The sequence below is a fragment of the Helianthus annuus genome, chromosome 11 (genome assembly GCF_002127325.2).
Source record: "Helianthus annuus cultivar XRQ/B chromosome 11, HanXRQr2.0-SUNRISE, whole genome shotgun sequence".
NCBI lineage: Eukaryota > Viridiplantae > Streptophyta > Magnoliopsida > Asterales > Asteraceae > Helianthus > Helianthus annuus.
In genome coordinates, this window is record NC_035443.2 from 37,325,399 (window position 1) to 37,343,796 (window position 18,398).

At 37.5% G+C, this 18,398-nt stretch overlaps 2 protein-coding genes across 2 annotated transcripts; one reads left to right on the top strand and one right to left on the bottom strand.

Moving 5' to 3' along the window:
- The first annotated feature begins 12,267 nt into the window (after positions 1-12,267).
- LOC110930207 lies at positions 12,268-14,914 on the top strand. The gene is made up of 4 exons (XM_022173456.2): positions 12,268-12,679; positions 13,641-14,090; positions 14,185-14,494; positions 14,586-14,914. The coding sequence occupies exons 1-4, from the start codon at positions 12,278-12,280 to the stop codon at positions 14,720-14,722; spliced, it is 1,299 nt and encodes a 432-aa protein (XP_022029148.1). The 5' UTR covers positions 12,268-12,277; the 3' UTR covers positions 14,723-14,914.
- A 2,310-nt stretch (positions 14,915-17,224) lies between these two features.
- On the bottom strand, positions 17,225-18,169 carry LOC110932299. The gene has a single exon (XM_022175644.1). The coding sequence runs from the start codon at positions 18,167-18,169 to the stop codon at positions 17,225-17,227; it is 945 nt and encodes a 314-aa protein (XP_022031336.1).
- Between the last annotated feature and the right edge of the window lie 229 nt (positions 18,170-18,398).

Genomic DNA, 18,398 nt, shown 5'->3' on the forward strand with positions numbered 1-18,398 from the left:
GTGGTTTGCACATTTATCTCAGTGCCTCTTAGCTTGCGCTCGAAGTTTCCCCCGTTCAAACAACACAACGGATGGTATCACAGGTTTATAATCCACATAAGTCGAAGAGTAGTGTCACACTATCAATTCACCATAGTATCTAATGTATCGTTTCATATATGTTGTGAGTGTGTGTGTAACACCTCGAATTTTTGTGTCCAATGATGTGTTAACACGTGTCATTTGATTACACGTGGCATTGATATTAAATAAAGGACTATATTTGACAAGCCTTGAAAGTATGTAAATTCGAGGGTTATAAATGTCAACAAAGGGTAAATATACTGTATAGTAACCCTAAATGATGCTCGTACCTTCAAACGAATAAATCATGGATTGTACGGAAGCGAAACGCGGAAGAAAGTGAGAGATTACGAGCTACAGGGGTTAACCGTGTCAACATGTTTAAATTATACCTCTGAGTGACCCTTTAACGTTCCCGAGGCTTTGTAACGGTATTATACGCTCACCAGAATATACTATATAAATTCCGCGAAGTTCCGTTTTAAAACGAGAAAGTTATGATCAAATTCGTATAAGAAGGGTTAAAAGCGTCAATAATATAATATAAGACTTTCCGGACAATAAATAAATTAACCGGGGGCTTAACGATACGGGTAAATAACGCGAGGTCCTTAACTGTAATTAATCAAGGGCCATATCGCAAAGTTACCCCTTCAAACCCGAAAGGTCAGGTTATTAATTACCAAAGATTCGATATTAATTACTAAGATTTAGTAATCATTTCAAAAAGATACAATTTTAACCCCTTACGGACCGTAAGGAGGGGAATGATTGATTTTGATCCGCCTCTGGCTTACGGACCGCAAGGCCGAAGCCATACGGTCCGTAAGCGATGCCCAGCGACAGAAATGTGGCTGTTGGCTGATTTAAACGGCCAAACATGTGGGAATGGGTTTCTCAGAGGTATGGACGCCCCCTACTCGACCCATAACACCTAGTGACACCTGCCATTCATCCATGGTCACTTGTAGACCAATGTGTGATGATCTTGGACCTTGTCTTTGACTATAAATAGGCCTCCTTTGTTCATAAGTTACATCACAACTCAAAACACATTCTCTGATCATTCTAAGAGCTCCCAAGTATTCTTCTTTGTTCTCTAAGCAAGCCTAAGCTTCTGTAAGTCGTTTAGATCCTTTGTAGTTCAATTTTACTTAGTAATATAGCTAAAAATCAAACCGTCGTAACTACGGTTTGACTTCAAAATAAATCCGTAATGGCTCAGTCTTATGACGGATCAAAAGTAGTTATGAGTTGGTATTTATGTGGGTAATAAACCTCTAAAAGGGTTCCCTCTGATCACCACACTAACTAGCTCAAATGTCGAGTCAAACGAATGCTTAAAAAGTCAACAGAAAGCTATTTTTGCGATTCTTGCATAATCTGTGATATAAATGATATGCAACCTGTTTAGACACTCATAAAACATGATATTAAGTATATAAACTTGTTTACGCTCGTTTGAATCGACCATTTGCTATATTGACCCGGTTCGGAGCCGAATGTCACAAAAGTTTGACTTTTGCTTTGACTTCAGTTCTGACCCGTTTTAGTAAGGTATAGATATGCCTTAGGACTCTCTTAGGACCAGGTTACATGATGGTATAACCCTCTGTGACCGGTTCATTGTTTGTCCGAGTCTTTTACGCATTTCCGTTAATCGCCTAAAAGTTGACCGTAACGGCCTTTTTAAAATAAAACGAGTATTTCGGACACGTGAACGGACCATAACCTTGCTTACTAAATTATAAGCATGTCCTTAAAGTTTCACGTCAATCCGAGGTCTAGAATGGGAGTTATGCTAAATAGCGCAATTAAAGTAAACTTTTGTAATAAACGGTGCAATTAGCATAACGCCTATTTAAACCAAGATTTCGTCACCAAAACTTTTACCCACTATTGTAAAATAATATTTTTGGAATTTTAAAGATTTTTAATAATTTTTACCTTGCTCATAACCTGCGGTTATGGCTACGGTTCGGTAAATACCGAATATGCCCTTTTTGGCCGAAACTTGAGTTCTACAAGGTCTTTTGACCCGATTCCAGTTGCTACTGATTTTAAATAATAATTAAAGTATTTTAGACTCTATAAATTGTTCGGGAAACTCAGATTTCCTGTAGAACTCGAAAAGCTCCTTAAAAGTCTTTAAAATGACCGAAAAACCCCTACGGGGCGATATATTAACTAAAACTCGTTACGGGCATCACGGAAGGTATCCTACTGATACCACAACCTCTTTAAGGCATATTGACTTGGGAAATAAGCGTAGGACTCTAATGGTTAACCGTTTCGCCTAATGCGCGCACGGTTCGGCTTATGAAACTAGTTTTCGTAAATTAGCCGACATGGGTCAAATTATATCATTGTGACCCCAAAATCCAGAGTGTGAACCTTAAACCCATATAAAACAAGTCTCTGAACTTGTTGGGTCAGAATCACACTCCATTCTCGGTTTCCGCCTTTTCGCGCGGTTAAACCATATCTATCTTTTGAAACCGACCGGTCTAGGCTACGGCTAATATAAAGACCCGTTAGGATTCTAATAGGTTAATTAAAACCTTCGTTCCAGAATAGGAGCCCCAGTAAAAGCTATCTGTGACGTAATCCATTAAGGAATATACTTGCAAAGGTAAATACTTTTAACTTATTTTCCCTTATACGGGCTTGGGTTACGGTATATAAAATACCGCTTGATTGAGCATCATATCTTCCATCGCTTAGGTGGTTAATTGAATAATGTGATCGGCTCATTTAAACAGTCTTGTTACTTAAAAGCCTTTGGGGGGTTAATGACCGTTGTCCCGGATATCCTTGGCATCATTTTACGAAATGGCCACGACCTCGACATCCCGGTGTAGGCGTACACCCGGTATATTATGTCGACATTATTATTATTAAAAGACGTAGCCGTTGGTTTTTACACTACGGTTTTACGCAATGTGGTGTGTCTATTAATCTTTAACCCGGACAGGATCCGGGCTACTGAACGCATAAAAGGACATGTAATTCGTTCACAAGATTTTAATAGTTTTCCCAAGTTATAAAAGAGTTTGTGCCTCGTGCATTCAAATCAATTTTAATAAACATTTTCAAATGTGTCAGTTGAACGTATTTACCAATGTAAACTGACGTATTTTCCCCAAAAGATTAAGTGCAGGTACTACACGAAATTTGGCTGGTAATAGCTTCCTAGCATCACGAATAGTCTCGCAAACTTGATGCTGTATCTGACTGAACAATACTTTATTTTATTTATGATCCCCTGTGGATACAATTCGACTTCTGTAATACACTTGATATTACATTCAAAGGGTTGAATTATATTTATCTTTATGCTTCCGTTGTGCATTCATATAATTGTGTGGTTTGACTATATTGTTGCCAACTACGTCACGGTAATCCCCCACCGGGCCCACCGGTGATACACGTGGAAATTGGGGTGTGACAGTGTGGCTGCTAAGCAAGTATTGTATAAAGTGAGAAAAACGAACCTTGCAATCTGGAGCTGAGTGTCATGATCGATTTTCGAAGGTGTTCGGTTATAGTCTGGTTTTACAAAAACGTTTTAAAACCTAGTTCACTATAACCAGTAGCTCTGATACCAAACTGTAACACCCCCAAAATACCACTTGCAGGAACTCCGCGAGGTGTGTTACGCATCAGAGTTCGAGCCACCAATCAAGTTGCACCAGTAATAAATATGTAAACAAACATTCCATTTCATAATAAATAATTCCCAACATAAGGGTTTCTAACCAATTTAAATATCCAGCGGAAGCATAATGTAAATTATCAGTTGATTGTTCAGAATCATAAGTTCATAGTGATATGTTAAGTATCCAAGGGTTTCGATCCATGACCACTCCAGCACTCCCAGATAGCAAGTCCATGTCAAGTTATCTAACGACCTGCAAGCATGCAGACAAGTGTGTCAGACTACGCTGGTGAGTTCAAAGTTTTGGTTACGTGTGAAGTTACCAGATGTTTGTTAAGTCAACTCGTCGTTTCGTTTCAGATGTTGCTATTAACTTGATTACTGTACCGTATGTAGCGTCAATGATGGGAATGCCTAACCCCAATGCCCACAACCAGGCATCGGTCAAAGTCAAGGTATCAAACAACCTTGACAAGCTGTAGGAGGTCTTATATCCGCGATGTGTTTTCAAGATGTCCAAGTAATTAGTTCACGCCCGTCCTTACGGCCCGGTGTGAGGGTGCCAAACCTAATAACGCTATCAACTAATTACCCCATTGCCTTACAGGCAACCCGGTAGATGATTGATTCTGTGTTCAATAACCAACATCCCAGTTTAATCGTTTACCCAACATTCCCTTCCAATGGTTTACTAGATGTCCCAAACCACTGGGACGCATGCTTAGAAAAGTGCAGTGAACTCACCTTGGTTTGCTCGGTAAGATACACAAAAGGTTCTTGAACTAAGGGTGGTCAACCACGTCCTAACAGGGTTACCATACAAGTCAGGTTTTGACTCAAGTAATGCACATAGGTTTCACACAAGTTAACACGTTACATGCACGAATAGATTATGGCAACATTTTAACAGTCAAGCAATACATTCAACTTGTGCGATTTAAAAGTCTAAGCCCAAAAGTAATCGGCCCAACATGTTGTGCGACCCACAACATGTTGTGCGATCCAACAAGTCCCGGCCCAACTATAATTAAGCCCGACATCAAATAAGTCCAAACATAAAATACTCGGCCCAATGTAAAAGCCTTGTGCGATCCGGATTGGGTTGTACGACTGAGTTGGGTTGTGCGGTTTGGCAGTTTGGGCTTGTCCGGCCCAAACAACATATCAGCATTTAACATGTGGGGGTGTGGCCCAAACAACTTGTGCGACTCAATGATCCTTGTGCGACTGGGGACCGCTTGTGCGATCAGGTCCCCTTGTGCGAATGGACTTCTTGTACGACCAAGAAGTCTTGTGCGATACATTTTAATTTCCGGATATCATGCTTATTCGGTTACAAGCATTTAACAAATTTCCAGTTTACATTCTAATCAATTAACAGTCAATCGGTTTCAATCAATCAATAGTTTCCAAACATGTGATTATCAATCAACAACTAATTAATTTCAAAACGTGCTAGATCTCGATCAACCAAGGTTGTTACCACCAATCCACATAAACCCTAACCAAATTATAACATGAAAAACAATCTAATCAACTCTTATGATTCAATCCGATTACACATACATACAACCGATTAACAAGCATTCGTTTCTAGAACAATAATATGCAAATCCGATTAACAACTACACGGTTCTAAATCAATAACATGCAACCCGAATCATATGATTATTACCACGTCAAGAACCATTCAATATTCGTAACAAGAACCCTAGTTATCCCATAACATCATGGCAACCAATACTATCTAACAAACAAAATTCGTTATACACTAACCGGTTAGAGGAATGATAACGAGAATGATCCAACAAGAGGGTGATCCGAGCACAATGATCTTCGGTTGTCGTCGGTTTGAGAAGAGAGAAAGGGCTAGGGTTTTGTGAGTGTAATGTGTTTTGTAACAATGAGAGGACAACTCCCTCATGTGTGTGTTGTACGTATAAGAGAGGTGGGCCGGACCCCTCAATGGGCCGCCCTTAAGATCCGATTACAAGTATGTGGCCCCAAATGGCCTTGTGCGTTCAAGTAAGTGTTGTGCGTTCGTGAGTCTTGTGCGGTCGGATCACTTGTATATATACACACATTCACATATAATAAAACATAACATTCATACATTCATTCAATTTACATAGTTCACGTAAGCACGTGACATTACACAAAGTAGGTTCGAATTACGTGTTGTCACACTTTATACGACGGTACGTTTAACACAAATTTTGTATTGTTATTATTATTAATTTAATATATAACATATAAGATTTAATATTAATTTAACGTTTAATAAACATTCGTGTAAACAGGGGTTGGTAATGGTTGATAAACACACGCTTTTAGGGTTTTGGGCGACGATCGCGGACATCAATCAAATCAATGGGACCACCGACAATCCAAGGGGAGGGTTACGACGTTTGAAGATCCGCTCTTCAGGTATGTTAGTTATTATTATTTTAATAATAGTTATTATTATTTAAATAGAAAATATATTTTTTTAAACCTAAATTGTTTTTTTTTTCTAAACAGAAAACAATTTTTTTTAAACAGATTTTTTTAAACAGAATTTTTTTTAAACAGAAGTTTTTTTTAATTATTTAGTCGAAGTCGAACCGTAAGGCGCATAGGTCCCTAACGAGCGTCGAAACTAAGTTCGTCGTTAAAATATTTTTTTTATTATTTAGTCGAAATCGAACCGTAAGGCGCGTAGGTGCCTAATGAGCGTCGAAACTAAGATCGAATTTTATATTTTAACGACGATCTTAGTTTCGACGCTCGTTTGGGACCTGCGTGCCTTATGGTTCGACTTCGACTAAATAATAAAAAAAATAATTTAACGACGATCTTAGTTTTGACGTTCGTAAGGCGCGTACGGTCCTAACGAGCGTCGAAAATAAGTTCGTCGTTAAATTTTTTTTATTATTTAGTCGAAGTCGAACCGTAAGGCGCGTAGGTCCCTAACGAGCATCGAAACTAAGATCGTTAGTCGACGTCGTCCGTAAGGCGCGTACGGTCCTAACGAGCGTCGAAACTAAGTTCGTCGTTAAAATATTTTTTTTATTATTTAGTCGAAGTCGAACCGTAAGGCTCGTAGGTCCCTAACGAGCGTCGAAACTAAGATCGAAGTTTTATATTTTAACGACGATCTTAGTTTTGACGCTCGTTAGGGACCTACGCGCATTACGGTTCGACTTCGACTAAATAATAAAAAAATATAATTTAACGACGATCTTAGTTTTGACGCTCGTAAGGCGCGTACGGTCCTAACGAGCGTCGAAACTAAGTTCGTCGTTAAAATGTTTTTTTTTATTTAGTCGAAGTCGAACCGTAAGGCGCGTAGGTCTCTAACGAGCGTCGAAACTAAGTTCGTCGTTTTATATTTTAACGACGAACTTATTTTGACGCTCGTTAGGGACCTAGGCGACTTACGGTTTGACATGGACTAAATAATAAAAAAAAATAATTTAAACAGAAAACTGTTTTTTTAAACAGTTTTTTTTAAATAGAATTTTTTTTAAACAGAATTTCTTTTTAAACAGAATTTTTTTTAATTGTTTAGTCGAAGTCGAACCGTAAGGCGCGTAGGTCCCTAACGAGCGTCGAAATAAGATCGTCGTTAAATTAACGACGATCTTATTTCGACGCTCGTTAGGGACCTACGCGCCTTACGGTTCGACATGGACTAAATAATAAAAAAAATATAATTTAACGACGATCTTAGTTTTGATGCTCGTAAGGCGCGTACGGTCCTAACGAGCGTCGAAACTAAGTTCGTCGTTAAAATATATTTTTTATTTAGTCGAAGTCGAACCGTAAGGCGCGTAGGTCTCTAACGAGCGTCGAAACTAAGTTCGTCGTTTTATATTTTAACGACAAACCTATTTTGACGCTCGTTAGGGACCTACGCGACTTACGGTTCGACATGGACTAAATAAGAAAAAAAATATAATTTAAACAGAAAACTGTTTTTTTTTTAAACAGTTTATTTTTAAACAGATTTTTTTTAAATAGAATTTCTTTTTAAACAGATTTTTTTTAAACAATTTTTTTTTAATTATTTAGTCGAAGTCGAACCGTAAGGCGCGTAGGTCCCTAACGAGTGTCGAAATAAGATCGTCGTTAGACGATCTTATTTCGACGCTAGTTAGAGACTTACGCGCCTTACGGTTCGACTTTGACTAAATAATAAAAAAAATATTTTTACGAGGAACTTAGTTTCGACGCTCGTTAGGACCGTACGCGCCTTACGAGCGTCGAAACTAAGATCGTCGTTAAATTATATTTTTTTTATTATTTAGTCCACGTCGAACCGTAAGCCGCGTAGGTCCCTAACGAGCGTCAAAATAAGTTAGTCGTTAAAATATTTTAACGACGATCTTAGTTTCGACGCTCGTTAGGGACCTACGCGCCTTACGGTTCGACGTGGACTAAATAATAAAAAAATATAATTTAACGACGATCTTAGTTTCGACTCTCGTAAGGCGCGTAGGTCCGTTACGCGCCTCAAAATCCGTAACGAGTCAAAAATATATTGTTTTTTTTATCCTCGTTTAGTCGATGTCGTCTTATTATTATTTACTGACTGGTTTCCATTTATGCAGGTATTTGCACAAAATGATTTCCACTTCGATCACTGCTCGAAACAAAAGCCGGGAGTGGTGTACGAGTGGTGACTTGTTTTTCTTATATTGCCTCTTATACAAGAGGCCGTGCGCTCTCGCCTACGGGTTGGCGCAGTACTTCGCCTCCGCGCATCATCAACAGGAGCGCAGACTGCTATTCGGCGGCGCCTACGTGACCAAGATAGCCCTTTCGTTGGGCTATAATCCGGGGAATGACCGCGGCCGTGTAGGCCCGGCGACACTGCCGAAGCGGATGGGGATGAACACAGTAAACGGAATGCATATTACCAAAGACTTCCCATGCGGGAAGCGGTTCAAGAAACAGGACGACACGCAATACGAGCTTACACAGCTTCCGGAACAGTTCCCTCCGGTATAACCCCCGCACGATCCGGAGGCGCCGGAGCCACATGAGCCGGCCGTCGTCATTCCGCAGCCACCACCGCCGTGTGGACCACCACGGGCGCCTCAGTTCCCACGCCATGTTTGGTCCGGTCCTGACCCATCACATCAGCGGCAGCTTCGTTTAGCTGAAAGGAACAACTATCTGTTGGAGTGGGTGGCTGCGGCGCTGCAGCAGCAGCAGCGACAACATGACGGGTTACCTCCACTACCCTTCATTACGGATGCGGAATGGGATCAGCATCAGCAGCAGCAGGAGTAGTATTTTATCATTTTATTATTTTGTTATGTATGCACAAACTTTTCTTGTATATATCAAACTTTTGGTGTAAACGGTTTAACATATTCTGACAGCGTATATTACTATGGTGTACATATAAATTTCTGGAAGGTTATATAAAATTATGGAAGTTTAACATGTTCTGTTGTATATATAAAGTTCTGGAAGTTTAACATGTTCTTCTGTTGTACATATAAAGTTCTGGAAGTTTAACGTGTTCTGTTGCGCATAAAAAATTCAGGAAGGTTATACGCTGCGTATTGACCTATACGCAGCGTATATAAACCTGGCAAAAATTTGATACTTCAAACCTACCAAAATGAACCCAAATTTGCAGATGTTTTATCTACGCTGCGTATAGGTCAATAGGCAGCGTATAGGGGTAAACCTATACGCTGCGTACATATAGGGGTAAACCTATACGCTGCGTATTGACCTATACGCAGCAGCGTATACTCACCTTGTTTTCTGTGTAATGATTGGTTATCAGGCACTGAGATCTATGGTTTATCTACGATGCGTATAGGTCAATACGCAGCATATAGGGTTAACCTTATACGCTGCGTATTGACCTATACGCAGTGTAGATAAACCCTGATTTTGCGAGAGTTTTGCTACGTTTGGTGTGCCGATAGACACTTTAGTGTGCCAATAGGCACACTCTTTATTATAAATAGCAATAGGCACACTCTTTATTATAAATAGAATCTTGGACCCATCTTACACTCATCAATGTGTTTGGTACAGATAATTACCGTTCAATTTGATCGATTTTGACAAAAAGTTTAAGTCGAACAGCTGACTACATTTTCTAAAAACGACATATCAAGTCGACCAGGGTGGGTTGTTAGGTCGAATCGACCACTTTTACTGGTTAAAAGGTTTTGCAATTTAAACATCTTTTTTTCCAAAGCCACTAGTTTGTATTAACGTTTTTAAAATGAAAAATATATTATTATTATTTTTGTTGTTGTTGTTGTTGTTACTGTTATTATTATTATGTATACATGACCAAATTATTTTCTAAAATGAAAAGATAGTGGAGAAGGTAAGTTATGCTCTTAATTACTTTATTTATCAACTATCAAATTAACCCATTATAAATTATAAACTATAAATAAGCAACATGTATGTGCATATGGTTGTTGTACTATTGGTTTCGGAAGTTCTTTACACATATATATAGGAGATGGTTATCTTGAGAACGCTAAATATTGCGAGAATCGTGAGAACGAATGAAAAAACCAATCAAAACCAATTTTTTTTAATACAAACCTCATTGTAATTAAGATACAGCATCAAAAAAGAATTTACAACATTAAATAATTCATTTCTTCTTTCAAAATCACTCTTTTTAGATTTATTATACATGTGTAAATATAACAGATTTACACATGTGTAAATGGCAAACTTACACATGTGTAAATTTTCTTTATTTACGTATTCATGTAAATTTAAACGTGTAAATTAAATTTCTAACATTGTATTCGAATAATAATGATAAATGTAGAATTTTTTTTTTTGAATTTGAATTGTTTTTGACCAAGTTCTCGCGATTTTATCATTTGTTCTCACGGTTCTCACAATATTTAACGTTCTCATTGAACCATCCCCTATAACTACATATGTAAAATTACAATATCGCGAATAAAGGAGATATACGTTTCTAGACACGATATATACATGATTTGTCATTCATGTGCACACACATATATATGGTAAGTTCATAGCGGCACAATAAGATGCATTGGCTATTCTCGTTACGATGGAACAACAAGTAATTCTAGGGGCATAATAGTAAAAGAACTCTTCTAAGCCTCTCCAAAGTGGGAAGCAAGTCAACTACTTTGATTGGTTAAACAATATACGACCACACTAAATTTGTTGACAATCAGGCCCCATGTGATAGACATGATCATATAATCTCACACGATGCATGGCCTGATCTTGAGTTGAGAAATACAAGGATGGTATAGTTGATCGCATGATGAGGTAAAAACACGAGTGTAGATACATCGTTTCTTGCATAATTAGTGTAGCAGTTGATTTCAAATGTTGATTCACTACGCTTTAGGCAAACAACTTTGGGTCGACATCCCAAATATCCATCAATCACTACATCTTGTATTTGCGTGGTGTAAGGTTGAAAGATATTCATGACTTCACTCATTAGTTGGTGTATATAGCATGTCTGAAAGTTCATATACAAACTATGCTTTGTTGGTTCTCAGTTAAGTATACAAAGAATTCTTTGAAAGTTTGGTACTCTTATACAGCTTATGAAATCATTATGAGTTTATTGTTGTTATTTCAGGCTTGGCCATCTATAGAAACATTTTGGATTCTTACTTGTATCTATAACCTTATATACACAATCACTATCACAATTCACACATTAGTATGACTTTAGGCACATAGTTATTTGGTTGTATCTGATTTTTTATTGATAATCAGGTATGCAAGAGATGTATAGAACCAAATTGATAGAAAATATTGATTTCCGAATGGAAAAATCATCACCTAGAGTTGGGTTGTTCTCATGAAAATTCATCTCCTTGTATGAAAACTCTTAAGGAGAAAACCAATAAGATGAACGAAAGAAATTTTGCTTTTGTATAGATAATTAAACTCAACTCGGAGAAAACCAATAAAATGAATGAAAGAAATTAATTCACAAATTTCAAATAACACCAATACTTTATTAGTGATATAAAACATTTTATGTAAATCTTGTATTAGATTACATAGTTTTAAGGAATCTTTAGTTATATCAAATAGTTTTTGACAACCCCTTACATATCATATCAAACAATTTCACGGAGATTGATAATTAACAGAAATTATTTGTTTGTTATTATATTAGATGTTTATAAATTATAATGATTTAGAAAACTGACACGAAACTAGCATATATTTAAAATTAAAGACGGTAAATAATATAAACACAAACAATAATAATTAGGTAAATTAAATACAATGACAACACACATATATTAATGTTATAAGTGTAACATGTACACCAATGATTGTGGTCTTTCATCTGAGTAAGAGACAAAAATTAGAGAGATGATTTTAATATAAAAAGATATAACACCGATCTAAGAATCTAAACTATTAATTCTAGTCATTATTAGATGACTGTTAAAAGTGCAAAAAGTCCTAAACATGAGGGTTCTTTCCAAAAATATATTTTCTATAAATACTCCTATAGTCCTACGTCCTGTTATTGTTATCATCCTGTATCACTTTCATCCTAAGGCCATGGAAGCCGAGAAAGCATCTCTTATACCAAAGAGAAGAGATATATCTCGCACAAAATCCAGCGCACACGACGAGTTACATAGCTTCAGGTCATGGCTCAGGTGGATGTGTGTTGATCAATCCACAGGCTATACATTTTGCCTATCTTGGTTAGTGTTCATTGTCTTCACAATTGTCATCCCCACCCTCTCCCATTTCTACCTTGCATGTAGTGATTGCGATAACCGACATGCAAGGCCTCACGATAGCCATGTTCAGTTGTCCCTCAGCACCATGGCCACACTTTCCTTTCTTTGCCTGTCCCGGTTTGTAAGGGTTTATGGATTACGTAGGTTTCTCTTCTTTGATAAGCTTTGTAATGAAAGCGATACTGTTCGCAAGGGTTACACTGAACAACTCGATGTATGTCCTCTTTTTTCTCCTTTATCTTTTAACGTTGAGTATGTTAAGGACACTATATGACGATAACTGTTATAACAATAAACAAAACAATATTCTTATAGCTAAATGACTTATTTTACATAGTTAAATTATTTGTGATACTATTAGGTGTTTTAAATAGTTATTGGGCTTAAATTTTTGTTTTTGTTTTTTGTTTTTTTTTTTTTGTATATGTGAAATGAGAAAAAAAAATTGTGCCCCCAAAATTTCAGGCCTACCAACACACCCTTAGAGGACACGGGGTGGTCCCGTGATAATATAACGGGAATACCCATAACGCGTGGAACTTTCTAAAATCCCACCGCCGGTCCAAACTATAACGCGTTATAGCATCACGCATTCCATTTTCGTTATTTTTATCACGCCGTTATTTTTTTTTTGTGAGTGTATTGTTGGTTGGGGGGAAATTGTTGGGTGTGGTGGTGAGTGATGACCACCCCCACTAAAAAAGGTTGTGAGTGATGGAAAAATGGTCGATGACATGGCGGAACTTGATTGGTGCTTCTGAGTGATAAATTCTATCACTAGTGAACCAACCCCCTCCCCTTAGGCTTGGCGGGGTGGTACGTTATGGAGGCAGCATAACGCGTTGAACGATCACGCAACACCGGCGCCGGACCATCCATCACGCGTGATAAACAAAACGCGTTAAACGTATAACGCATTGAACTTGATCAAATGAATCTGTATTACTTGTACATTGGGTATTAATACTTGTACATTGGAATCTCATCACTAGTGATACCACCCCCCCCTACATTTCTATCACTAGTGATAGAATATTGGGTGATAACATAGCATGATTTGATTGGATAGTGGGAGTGATAGAAACTATCACTAGTGAACCACCCCTCCTCCCCTTAGGGTCCGCCCTCGTATTCTGACATAACTGACTTGATTATCATTTGTATATATTTTTCAGAGCTCACTTAAAATACTCTTCATATTTGTTGCGCCATGTTTTACCGCCGAGGCTGCATACAAGATCTGGTGGTACAGTTCAGGGGCCACTGCTATTCCATTCTTAGGCAATGCAATGGTGAGCGATGCGGTTGCATGCACCTTGGAGCTTGCATCCTGGCTATATAGAACCGTGGTGTTCTTCCTAGTATGTGTCCTGTTCCGCTTGATCTGTCATCTCCAAATCCTTCGTCTCCAAGATTTCGCTAAAGTGTTCCACGTGGACTCTGATGTGGAAGATGTATTGAGAGAACACCTTAGAATCAGGAGGCATTTACACATCATCAGTCATAGATATCGCGTGTTTATACTGTGGGCGCTCATCCTCGTCACAATCAGTCAATTCACATCACTTCTTGACACCACACGATCCACAGCGGATCTCAGCATCTTTAAAACCGGTGAACTTGCAGTAAGTGAATAACTGTTTAGATCAGATCATCAAATTCATGTCTTTCTATAACTAATTTGGTGTTGTTTTTTTTTTTTTTTTGGGTCATATGCAGTTGGTTTCTGTAAGTTTGCTAGCTGGGATAATGATACTACTGAGGTGTGCCACCAGGATCACACACAAGGCTCAAGGTGTGACATGTTTGGCTGCTAAATGGCATGTGTGTGCAACCATTGAGTCCTTTGACCCACCAGATATTGACACAGAAACCCCACCCATGGGTGTTTTGACTAACCAAGTGTTTAGCCATGATGCATCAGCATCTGATAACGATGATGCTGGCAGCGAAGATGAACTCGACAGCACTAAACTCATTCCTGCATATGCTAGAAGTACCATTTCATTCCAGAAAAGGCAAGCCTTAGGTAAGTCCAATTTTTACACTCATCTAACACAACATTTGTGATCATATGTTCTTGACCTGAGTTTAATTTTATTTTTTTTAATTTGTGCTAGTAACGTATTTTGAAAACAATAGAGCTGGGATCACGGTGTTCGGATTTATGCTGGATAGGACTTCATTGCACACTATAGTGATGATAGAAATGTCATTGGTGTTGTGGTTGCTTGGAAAGACTGTTGGTATCTCTTAAAAACTTACAACATGCATGGCCTTCATTGTTTTGAATCCTTTCTAGAATAGAAATTAATGAAGTTTGTGAGAAGGGATCTATATTATTTATCTTTATATTAATATTTTTTATTCAATCCATATGTCGTTTCCCATTTCTTTGTCCAATCCTGGAACATTATTGTTCATTAATAAATATGTTTATTCTTTATCACTGGATCTTAACTTTTAACCACGTTTGCGTCACATGTTCTTAATCATTGGTCACTTTTAAATACTTTTGAATCACATGAGGTTGTCTTTTGGTTTCTGAATTGTCTAGGGTGAGAAAACAAGCACTAGTTGAAATCTTATAAAATATCAAAGAACCATCATAGGTTTATTAAAGACCATGTGTTGTGATTTAGTCTATGATATATGGATACTCACATGGGAACTAAAAGGCTTTTTTATAGTCCAAAAAATATATATTCCTGGCCGGTTTCATTTATATCATATCTACTAAAAAACATTTCAGACAGTAAACATTGAATAATTCCAGCTAAAAAACATTTCAGACGGTAATCTGCACGTACATGAATTGTTTGTCGTTCTTGTTCTCTAACCATGTTTTGTTTTTGTTAGAAATCGATATACATGAATCAGGAACTTCATTTTGCCTGTTGATAAATTAGTTTTAATATATACTACTTTTAACAACATTTTTTTTACTCTTGGTGAATACCACCTAATCAACTTGCAGAATTTTGAACGCACGACACATTTATGTGGTGTAATGGCGATAGACAATTAGTTTAATATATGAATAAGTTTGTTATCTATGACCTAATGATCTAGTGTTTGTCTTACACAAAAGTGGTACATGTTAGGGATGAACTCGGTATCAAGCAGTACCGGTACTGGAAATCCCCAAAAGTGGGTACCGGTACTGATACCGAATATACCTGGTACGTTTTGGTACCGGTACAGGTTTGGTACTGATATCCGATACCATTTGCACATCTCTAGTACATGTTGAGTATGTAATACCCCAATTTTCTATAATAATTGTATTTGAAATTAAACCCAATTGGGTATATAAAATGGATTTGGGATGGATCATGCATGATTTAAAAGCCCAATTTGAGGAAATAACATGTTAAGGCCCGTGAAGTACATAATGGTAATTATGTATGGAAACCCTAATATGGAAGAGAACTAGCATGCCCCTTATTTGCAAACCTCATCACCTAAACTTAGAGAGAGAAAGTGAGAAATTAGTTGTCTTAGCATTGTGTTCTCGTGTGGGATAGAAGGGAATGATCGTAAAAGTATTCTCGCATCGTATCTAGCATCAAAGAGCGTGTTGTGGGATGTTGTGTCTCGTTTGTTGAACCATTCAAGCTTTTAGGTTTCTCACAAAAAGGAGGTAAGAATTACGTAAAAGTTCACATGTTTTTTTTTTAAGTTTGAAGCTTATAATAAATGAATAACTACAGCCTACATGAAATGTATGATACACAAAATGCTGGTAATCAATAGCGAAATGTTATGGATGAGCAAAAGCTTTATCCATGTAAAAGGTAACACTTTGTGTGGAGACATTTCGTGTGATAACCTACCATTTCACAGGATTGTATGGTGCGAACAGTTAACTCAGTTGCATGTGAATCTTTGATCAAATTAACTTGGAATTCGAGGGTCAGATTGTTTATAGTTATCAGTACATAAGTTAACTCCCAAGTGAGTTCTAGACTCTTCTTTTTACTATTTTAGACTGATATACAAGCTACCATATATGTTCATGAGTGGAACCATTTGTGCTAAATGTTAGCTATATCACGCTTATGCTTAATGTCACATGTTTATGATTGATGTTACATGATCGATTTCAAATGTTAAATGGTTAATGATTGATGACAATCTGTTGATTCGTTGCTAGAATTATTAATATCTAGTATCTATTACTCGAAAAGTATTGATGGGTCATGTGATTACGACGATGTAGCGGGAATGGGAAGTCTTGTACTAGTATGAGCCTATTTGACTTCGTGACAAGCAACTAAAGGTCAAGTTCGCTTCAAAATTTGATGTCTATATTAATGATTGATGTTGACGTACATGATTGATGTTTAGAATGGTTTAACACTACTTGTCAAATGTTTTTACTCAATATAATCAAAAGATGACTCGATGTTTTTAATAAAAACTAGAACTCGATTAGCATAGTTGACTGTTTTTAGCATGCATGTCAGATTAAACAAGTATTGATGCTTGATAGGAAGTCACTTGGCTTTGAATGAAGGTTACCCTACTTTTTAGATTGGCATCCTGTCGACCATAGTTAACTTGTTATGACAATGATTGTTGTGTTTAAACTTTTATGACTTATGTTTCCCTTTGCGATTGTATGACATTTATTAATTTAAGAACTTTGATTTTTTTTTTTTTTTTGAAAGATCAACAAAAATTTTATTCCATTTATCTGGGCAACCAAACTGTTGGCCAGATAATTCACCAGTGTCATACAACTATTACATCACCCTTATACACCAAAACTAAGTAGATCAAAATTACACCAGTCTCCCCATGAGATATTACCATTTTTAACCCTACTTTTCAGCCACATATAACCGAGTATCTTGATTTCTTCCTTCATTCTGTTTACACGGGGTTGCTTACCTTCAAAAACCGCCTCATTCCGACTCCGCCAAATAACCCATAAGGCCGCTTGGGTCACCAAACTCACCACCTTTTGCCACCTTTGTGTTCCACTGTTACACTTGTGGATGTTTGTCAAGTCCTTTAACTCAAGTGCATAAACCCGTCGAATTCTACACCAACGAGATATAAACTCCCATATCTGATCCGCTATACTACAAGATGCAAATAAATGTAAAGCTGATTCAACCTCTTCGCCGCACATTTTGCAACAATTATCTTGGACGATTACATTACGTCTAGCTAAGGCCGCATATGTCGGAAGTTTATCTTGGATTAATCTCCAAATCATAAAGTTTACCTTTTTAGGGGACCAATTATTCCACTCAAATGTCAGATTCAGATCTGGAAAGATTGCCCGCTGGAGCTTTTCTTTGACACCGCTAACGGAAAAACTTCCTGAATTGTCCATAATCCAGCACCAACTGTCTGAACCTTGCCCAAGCTGGTAATTTTTTAACGCTTCATTGAGGCTGTGCAACTCAGATAATTCCTCTTCACTTATCGGTAATCTAGACCACATATATGCCGGCTCCAGACCTTCAGAACCAACAACCACCCTCTCCTTAATAAAAGCCTTTCTATTACTCTCAAGTTGAAACAATGTAGGAAATTTATCACACAAGGGAACTTCAAACAGCCACCTCTCTTTCCAGAAACATATTTCGCTATCGCCACCCGGGTATCCCCGAAACATAGCCTCCAAGCATAAGCCCACTGCACTATAATCTTCTTTTATACTACAAATTTGTTTCCACGGACTCGCCATTGATACTTTTACCGGAATAAAACTCCAAATTCTTGCGAGAGAACTTTGATTTGATACTTGAATTCAACTGTGAAGTCTCCTAGGTTTGGGAACTTGCACAAATCCGTGTAAATACAAGATTATGTGGTATTTATGGTATTTAGGGGTTATATAAATTGTTGTTTAAAAAGAGAATAAGCTTGTCGTAGAAAGTTAGGATGTTTTACTGACCTCCATATTTTATACTAAA

What these genes read in the sequence shown, in the direction of transcription:
- LOC110932299 (XM_022175644.1), bottom strand. Translation starts at nt 18,169, where the DNA reads ATGGCGAGTCCGTGGAAACAAATTTGTAGTATAAAAGAAGATTATAGT.
- LOC110930207 (XM_022173456.2), top strand. Translation starts at nt 12,278, where the DNA reads ATGGAAGCCGAGAAAGCATCTCTTATACCAAAGAGAAGAGATATATCT. An exon ending in GTTACACTGAACAACTCGAT is followed by an intron (nt 12,680 to 13,640) that starts GTATGTCCTCTT and finishes TATATTTTTCAG; the next exon opens with AGCTCACTTAAAATACTCTT. An exon ending in TTAAAACCGGTGAACTTGCA is followed by an intron (nt 14,091 to 14,184) that starts GTAAGTGAATAA and finishes GGTCATATGCAG; the next exon opens with TTGGTTTCTGTAAGTTTGCT.